General features: G+C 44.5%; 2 protein-coding genes across 2 annotated transcripts in view; one reads left to right on the top strand and one right to left on the bottom strand.

Moving 5' to 3' along the window:
- heatr5a (HEAT repeat containing 5a) overlaps window positions 1-3,702 on the bottom strand; it is a 33,764-nt gene extending 30,062 nt beyond the window's left edge. Inside the window, exons 1-3 of the mRNA XM_020586383.1 lie at window positions 3,507-3,702; window positions 1,046-1,234; window positions 707-918 (exon numbers count right to left, since the gene is read on the bottom strand). Of these exons, the coding sequence (XP_020442039.1) occupies window positions 707-918; window positions 1,046-1,171 (338 nt within the window). The 5' untranslated portion in view covers window positions 1,172-1,234; window positions 3,507-3,702. The remainder of the gene's footprint in view (window positions 1-706; window positions 919-1,045; window positions 1,235-3,506) is intronic.
- A 1,382-nt stretch (window positions 3,703-5,084) lies between these two features.
- Window positions 5,085-7,779, top strand: hikeshi (heat shock protein nuclear import factor hikeshi). Its single transcript, XM_020586343.1, has one exon. The coding sequence runs from the start codon at window positions 5,713-5,715 to the stop codon at window positions 6,307-6,309; it is 597 nt and encodes a 198-aa protein (XP_020441999.1). The 5' UTR covers window positions 5,085-5,712; the 3' UTR covers window positions 6,310-7,779.
- The last annotated feature ends 857 nt before the right edge of the window (window positions 7,780-8,636 follow it).

Below are 8,636 nucleotides of genomic sequence, written 5' to 3'. Positions count from 1 at the left end.
CCAATACACATTTTGTGTGATTTTGTGGCCACATTTCTCTCCATCTTTTTCCACAACAAATTGTTTTCTTTTCCACTTCTATGTAATGAAAGTTTTTCCAAATGTAGTTTCTTCTTTTTCTCCCAATGACAAACCCCGGCTGGCCGGCCATCGATCCCTTTCTTTGTGTCAGACTTAACTTTGTTTGTTGTCGTCTTCTAAATAATGCCGCGAGTGGAGCTTAAGGGAGTGATGTAGCCTGCGTCTGTGCAGTGCGACCTGATGCGGCCCCTGAAGCGAGACACAGGAAACAGAAATACTGCAAAATAATAACGCGACTGAACGAGACGAAATAATGTTATAACATTTCGTTTCATCTCGTTTTGGTCAATGAAAATGAAGAGACATTTTAGCGTAGTTTTTATTTTGTGAACCACATTTAGTCTCGTTTTTTTTGTCAACAATATTGCATTATACATTTAATTATAGTCATCGTCACATGACCAGCATTTACGTTGCATCTCCTCTCCTTTTCATAACGTGATAAAAGCTCGTTGACAACGATATTTTGTCATAATTTTTGTTGACGAAAGCAACACTAGTTTACTCGTCTGGCCTCTGTGGCCCTCACAGACACAAAAAACATGAAGTGGCCTTTTTAAGTCTTTTAGGCTTAAAGCTCTGTTGTCCCATCATTCCCCAGCACCATGAGCACAGCCAGACTTACAACCGGGTCGGGAGACCAGATGGCGAGTCATCTTTGCTGCGAATAATATCATTGCACCTCTCCACCAATAGGCTGGAAGGTAGAGGGTCTCCCAGGCGGTAGAGCAGGGCCAAACAGTGGGCCAGCAGGCATCGGGTCGGAGGACCAGGAGAGCCTAACAGAACAGCCGTAAGCTGGTCGGCCAGACGTCGCTGGTTCTGCCTGAGATCAGCCTGAGGGGACAAGAAATATTCACACATATATAACTCCCAGGACTTTGGTTCATATAGAGAATCATGTGACTGGCAGGAACTGGAAGTTGCTATTAAATGTGTTTATTAATAAATGTGCAGCTCTGACCCTGTTGGTGGCCAGGAGGAGCTTCTTCAGGTGGCTCAGCCATTCGAAGATGAATTCGGCCCTCTGAGGTTCACCCAGCTGCTTGCACTCCTCCTCGTTAAGCAGGAGGCCGTGAGCACCCTCCATCACTGCTCCTCCCCTCTCAGTGTGGACGGACACTTCGGTGCTTCTCTGCCATCCTCCTAAATCCTATTAGACACAAATGGAAGGACAATGTACAAGGATATTTCAAAAAAGCACAGGTGTAATTTGTGCAGGTTTACTGAAAGAAGCCATTCAGTATCAAGCCTCAAATCAACCCCAGCTGGATGCAGGCTGTGTGACTGTGAAACCCTAGGTCCTGAGCCATGACAAAGGGGAGCCACATCCATGTTACACGATCTAATCCGCGTGGCCGCCTCCCCCTCTGTCAGCTAACCAGGCTGCACCTTCTACACACAGACTCTGCTCGCTTTGTGTCTGCTGCATGTTAAGTTCCAGATGTTCAAAATATAACACAAACCTTTGAATAATAATGTTTATTTCCAGTTAGGCAGGACACAGCCTGAGAAACAGGAGGTGGCCATTAACACTGAGCCCAGATCAGTCTGGATCCTCCAAAAGTTGAATTCCTGGACCGAACACAGCGCAACACCTCAACCCGGCCTGTCTCAGGGCCCCTGTGTACTTCTGGCTCCAGTCCACATAGGTCTGAGCCTCACAGTCCAGCTCTTCTCATCAAGTCACTCTGCAGTGGAAACACACAACCTCGCTCTTCCCTTCTCTGTGCACCTGAGTGTAGCGAATCAGTTCAGACCCGATTTGTTCAGTTCAGTGGCCAAACAAATCCCTTTTCAAATCTTTGATCAACATCCACCGTTTCAGAAATCATCAAAGACAAACTGTTTCCTGCTTGTGATAACACGAGGAGGACGAGTGCTTGGCCTCAGCCTACTGAGTCTGAGCTGAAGCCTTAGTCTGATGCTTCAGTACTGGGTTTCTGTTGGTGCTAGTGTCGGGCTGCTGCTCACTGGTTCCTAAATCACAATTAAAACAACCAGCTGTGTAATTAACATGATTAGACGACGACAGACTCTTAACTATTAGTTCACGTGCTGATGAGTCTCAACATTTGTTAAACAGACATGTGTTCAGACATTTTTCTGTTGGAACCTTGAGCTGACAACAAGCAGATCGGACCAGTTAAAGCCCTGAGGGACATCCAGTGTGCCCGTCCCACTGAGAAACAGGAACAGGAGGGGAGAGAAGAGACGCTGCTGGAATATCTGAGCTCTTCACAGAGAGGGCAGCTCATAAATGATTCAACAGCTCAACTCGGTCTCCGGCGCTAACACAAACTGTTCCCGGAGACTAAAAATACCCGCCTGTCCCACTGCAGAGCACTTCAAGATTTAATGAAGGCACAAACATCCCACTGCGGTGTTCATGTGTGCCAGCTTTTAACAAGCTGCTGGTATGAAAGAGAGCTGTGCAGGCTAAACACATGTTCTATAAAATGGAGGAACATTAAGAAATGTCACCAGTTCTAAGAGTCGTGTGACTCGATGTCCTGAAAGGCAGAAGATGCTCACATCAGACCAACTGGAGATCTAACAAATGGCTTTAAAATGATTGCAGTGGTTCTGGATCTGAATACGTGCCATTTACCAGCCAAACACAAAGCCCTGAGCACTAAAGCCGGTGACCTGAGGAGAAATTAGATAAGTGGAGGTTTTTAAAAAACTGTTTTTTCAGAGGTTAGATTGTTGTTGACCTGTTTCACCTTTCAGGACCTGGTGACACCAGCTACTCTGCTGAAAACGTTGGGTAAATCTGTAATGTTTCCAAATATCAAACAGGCTAAATGTGGGAAGATAACCTCGAGACCTTCTCTACAATAAAACACACGCAGCGGGTCTCAGCGCTTCACTGAGTGCAGGTGTCAGATCACCTGAATGTCTCAGTTCGCCTCAGGTCAAAGTTCAGGGTAAATCCCAGGTCCCAGAGGGTCACGTGTTTCGCACTGGTACTAACTAAACAGCATTTTATTATGAGCCGATCGACAAGAAAAGGTCAGAAGCCAGTACCAGGCTAAAGAACAGACACAAACTAACTCCCTGTCCCACTGGAGGCCTGCAGGGTCTCTGGACTTATGAACCCTCAGCTTCATCATCTCCTCCCTCAGAGACGCTGCAGCCTGAGTCACGGCTTCGGCTGCACGTCACACACTCAGTTACCATCAACTGTCCTGTTTACCAGACACACAATAAAAGACACACAAACGCATCAACAATCAGGACAGCACGGCCCAGACTAGCTGGTGCAGACTGAACAGGGCACTAAACATCCGTCCTTAGCAACAAATCGCCTCTTCTTCATTTTTAAAAGAATCGACGAGCAACATTACATAGCCCCGGTGGCTAGCCCGGTTAGCTAACAGCAAAAGTTTAAACACAAACCGGGATAAACGGGAACCACTTACCTGTTAGGTTCGGTTAAAAGTCGCTCGTCCGTGCGAGAACGTGTCAGCCCAGAAACCTACGACTAGAAAGGTTATTTCAATGTATTTAGATGCCGCACACGTCCGACCCGCACAGTGCCCGGTCCAAACACACAGCTGAACTGCGGCTTACGCTGTCAAGTCAGCGGAAACGGACACAGAACACATCCTGTAACCGCTTTCCAAAATAAAACACCACGGTTGTTTGGTTCATCCAAAGTACCTACACTCTAGTTGTCTCCAATTGATAACGCCCTATAATCACTGTCCTCAGCATGGAAATCCATGCCCTCACTTCCATTTTTCAAAAGATATGAACTTTTCACATAACCATAAACATTTTTCACACATTTTACATTATATAAATATATATAACTTTTCCCCCAAAGACTCCATACTAACGTTTTGAAATGAATGATTCACTGCTCTTTATGCTCATTCAGCAAATAGTAAGCTCAAGTATTACCCACATTTATCCAGGTGTAAACATGACACACCAAGCTGAAAGTTGGCCATTGTGCTCTGGAACAACTGATCTGAAGCCAACAGAAAGTGAAAATCACAGACGGGCATTGGAGGTCAGGCATACCGAGGAAGAGGGAAAGGAGGAGGATGACCAGCTCTTGCTTCTGATGTTCAGTATGACCACGAGGGATGCTAGACAGAGAGAGCAGCCAAACCTGGGACTTAGATGCTTGGGCCTATTGCCGCCCTTTCAGCAGAGAAAACACTTGTACTGTACTGTATCTTGTCGTGCATGTACAGACTGTCTCTACGTGGAACATGTGTTCTCACTGTCACTTTTGCAGGTCTGTAGTACAGCAATGGATGGCCATTAGCCATCAGTGAAGGACAATTTTTACAGCTAGCTGGAACTACTAGCTTTTTCAATGTGTGGCTCCCCTGTAAGGGGGTGGCGGACTCAGGGGTCCATCATCTCATAATGCATCCATGGAGAAAATGAGAATACAGACACACACAAAAACCAAGCAGGGGTGGTACATAACATTTCAGTTGGTAAAAAAAAGCATTCATACAGCAAAGATTTTACACTCTAACCTAAAAATTCAACCAATCATCATCATACATTAAGTCAATTTATTCAAATATCTATATGCAGTTATCAGACTACGACAGATTTTGGTATTTCTTTTTTCTGAGCTGCTGAAACAATGCATTGTTGAGCATACAAACAAGATCAAATTATACAGTAAAAACAATGTATATAGAAAAGCACCAAGTGTTCACATTAGACGCAGCTGAAAAGTGTGAACTTCTGGCATTTTGGCTTATAAATATGATGGTGCATGATGGTGTATCCTGTTTTGCTTAAATTTTCCCTGAGATTTCCTTTTTACTTGAAACACTAGTTTTAAAAGGCTTTACCCATGTCGTAAGCATAAACATAAACTTTATTGCCAAGTATTTCAAGAATACATGGAATTTGACTCCAGCTCAATAGGCCCCAATGTGCACAACATAAAAACTAAATAAAATATCTTTATTATGAATTCTATAATTTTTTATTGGTACAACTACTAGCTGTCTCACGACAGTTTTTGTCTTAATTTGTAGCGCCAAAAAGTCTCTCTTCCGGTGTCATTCATGCTGAACCTATAAAAACTCGGCTGGTTCCATCTGTAGTTCTACCAAGTCATTAACGAATTATCGAACGACTACACAACTTTACAGTACAGCGTTGCCCTAAAATATGTCTTCCAGGTAGAACCCATTTACTATGTGCCACGCATATCAAACCAGTAAAGTGTTGTATCTTCTATCAAGATTGTATGAAAGTTGACGTCGAAACTCGAGTCTGTTAATCGTGGTCGAAAAGTGCACAGAGAGAATGATCTGCCTGTCAGTCTAAGTGAAGGGTTAGTGAAGGGTTTACAACACAACTCACAGCTGTCTAGGCCGTTGGGTCGATTGTCGAGCAGCAGATGCAGGGGGCGTACTAACATGACAGGCTGTACTAGAAGTTTCTGCGAGCCCCTTGTGCGGTTTCCATGTTCACCACCAGCATCAGCAGGCCCAGTGCTCCGTTTTTCAACATTTTTTTCAAGTTCCGCGGGTCGGGGATACTACACTAACATAAACTAGCTAGCAGGCTAGGCTAAAGCTAACGCTGTTCACAGTACAGAGCTGGATAACATAGAGGCTAACGGCTAGCTAGCTGCCTGCGGGGATGTTCGGGTGTTTGGTCGCCGGAAGGTTGGTGCAGACGGACGCGGTGCAGATCGCTTCGGACAAGTTCGTGTTCAACCTGCCGGACTACGAGAGCGTCAACCATGTGGTGGTGTTCATGCTGGGCACGGTGCCGTTCCCCGTCGGCATGGGCGGCGCCGTCTACTTCTCCTTCCCGGACCCGGTGAGCGGCGGCCCGGTGTGGCAGCTGCTCGGCTTCATCACCAACGACAAGCCCAGCGCCATCTTCAAGATCTCTGGGCTGAAGACCGGAGAGGGTGGCGCGCACCCTTTCGGCATGATGGCCCCTTCCTCGTCCCACCCCGTGGCCCAGGTCGGTGTGTCGGTGGAAGCTCTGGAGCAGCTGGCCCAGCAGATTCCGGTGTCCAGCGCCGCCGTGTCCACTGTGGACTCGTTCCTGCAATTCACCCAGAAGATGCTGGACAGTCTGTACAACTTCGCCGCCTCCTTCGCGGTGTCGCAGGCGCAGATGACGCCAAACCCCACAGAGACCTTCATCCCCTCCAGCTGCATCCTCAAGTGGTATGACAACTTCCAGAGGCGGATGGCCCAGAACCCGAACTTCTGGAAGACCTGATGAGAGCAGGAGGACGTTAAAGACTCTGACCAAAGAGTAGACCTGCCCAGGACATGATCCACAGTGCCTACAGGTTCTAATAAAGGTCTCTGCTAGTGTGCACGCAGTCCTGTGTCCCTTCATCTGTGGCAAATCCGTTTCTGCTCAGTTCACTGATGAGACACCGTTATAGGGTTTATAAGCTGTAATGAACCTTAATAAGTCATTCACGAATGCTCTGCACATCATCCAGAACAGCCTTTGGGTCGCCAGGTTGTGGAAAACCTTGTTTTTGTTATCTCAGACTCATCAGGGAGATTAAACGGACGACTTTTGAAAAACAGCTGCTTCGCATATGCACCAAAAATCCATTTATAAAAATGATTAGATAGGAACTTTATTGCAGACTCAAGGTCCAAATTCTGAACAATAAAAAAAAAACAAATTATTATTATTCACATTTTCAATCATATCAGATAAACATTTACTCACTTTCTCTATTCTATACACAACATCTGCTTCCTGTCCGTCCTGAAGAGGAGCCCCTCCTCTGTTAAGAAAGTCTCTTTCGGCTTTTCCTGTTTAGGGGTCGCCACATCAAATCGTCACACTGACGACTTGCATGTTGACATTTGGCACGTGTTTTACACCGGATGCTCTTCCTGACTCTCCTCTGTTGCTCTTCCTTTATACCCCCCTTGAAAGCCTTTAAGGGGGGTGTTCCTGATCCAGTTCGAGGGTCTAAGGACAAAAGGTGTCATATGCAGTAGACATTGCAAAACTCCTTCGGGTAAATTTATGATACTGGGCCCTATACAAAAATGTGACTTGACTTATTGATTTGCATTTTATACTAGTCATTCTGGGGGAGGATTTTCCACAACCTGGCAACTCAGAAGTTCTAATGAATGGCCAGTGGGGTCTGGTCTTTTTATTTAGAGAAAGGTTTCTGCACCAAGCCCACAGAGGAAACCTCCACTTTTTGTCCTTTAACTGATTGTAGCCCTCAGTGTTCCATTAATGGATTGTTAAGGTGGAGCTGTTTTTGTTAGCAGAGTAGTTTCACATAGTTTCATGTCCAAACTTTTTCATATGATCAAATGAGTGAAGTTGTTACAGAAGCAGCAGCTGATCAGAATAAAAACTGTGTAGAAGAAAGAGGATTTTCAGTGGAATCGTTGAATATTAGTTCTAATAATCATTGGAGACAAAAATGAGAACAGTATTTTCAGGCTTCGTGTGCTTCAAATGAAGCTGGGGGGTTGATATTTCATACAGTTTTATACTTATATTAACAATGTTCTAAAGTACAATCTTTGAAAACAAAAACACCCAAATCAACAAGTTTTCTTTTACTGAGTTGAGACGTCTCACATCAGCACAGAGTGACTCATTTTGTTCTTTGGATCTTGACTTAACATTTTGTAAAGGTGTGTCCTAATGGTACAGTGGCCCTGAGAGCTCAGCCCCCTGGACAACACCTGCAAACAGGCAAAATATTATTAGCACATCAATAACTAATAGTGATACATATCACTATTTACCACATCATCACTAAATAAAAATAACAGTAATAATATAAATATGAATAATAATACAAAAACAAACAAAACAAGCATGTGCCAGCAATGACCGTCACTTTTTAGCGTCCCCTGGAAACATTTTCATTGTAGTCTATTCCTATTTGTGTATTTGCAGTGTTTTCCCTAAATGCTGCACGTGTTGTGAGATTGTTGCTTCTTTTATCTATTTGTGTGAAGCGTATTGGTACAAAACTCACATTTTAACCTAACTGAGTATCCTGTACCTTAAACACATTTCTGATATTTGTAAGATTTGTAAGAATTTCCTGTAGCAACATGCAGTGAACAGCAGCGGCTAATGAGGAGTGTACTTTCAACCCTTGAAAGAATAGAAGGTTTTTGTTCCAGTTCAAGATTTGTAAGCAACATTATCGACTATGTCAACACGTACCAGCTGCCAGAACACGTCCTACTTTGACTAGCTGTTACTCCAAAAGAGATGAAACAGCTTTTCTTATGACAGTAACTTTTTAATGCTGTTGTTACCACGGGCTCCCTTGCAAAGGTTGATGGGAGTTTTTTTTTTCTGGTGAAATAAAGGTTAAATAAAAAAATACTATACTTCCGCCTTGCTCTGACTTTGTCTCACTAATCCCTTGATCATCAAACACCAGCCTGGAAACTGTCAAACCAGTTTTTATTTGTGGAGGCCAACACTGAAAATCTCTACTCTGCTTCAAGGGGCTGTACAACCCACACGGCGAAGGGTGCTCCAGGGTAAGACCCCTCTCAACAGTACTGTAATCTGCTCAGACCTGTTCAGCA

This window comes from Monopterus albus, unplaced genomic scaffold (assembly GCF_001952655.1).
Source record: "Monopterus albus unplaced genomic scaffold, M_albus_1.0 scaffold403.1, whole genome shotgun sequence".
NCBI classification, from domain to species: domain Eukaryota; kingdom Metazoa; phylum Chordata; class Actinopteri; order Synbranchiformes; family Synbranchidae; genus Monopterus; species Monopterus albus.
This window is presented reverse-complemented; position numbering and strand designations above follow the sequence as displayed.

What these genes read in the sequence shown, in the direction of transcription:
- hikeshi (XM_020586343.1), top strand. Translation starts at nt 5,713, where the DNA reads ATGTTCGGGTGTTTGGTCGCCGGAAGGTTGGTGCAGACGGACGCGGTG.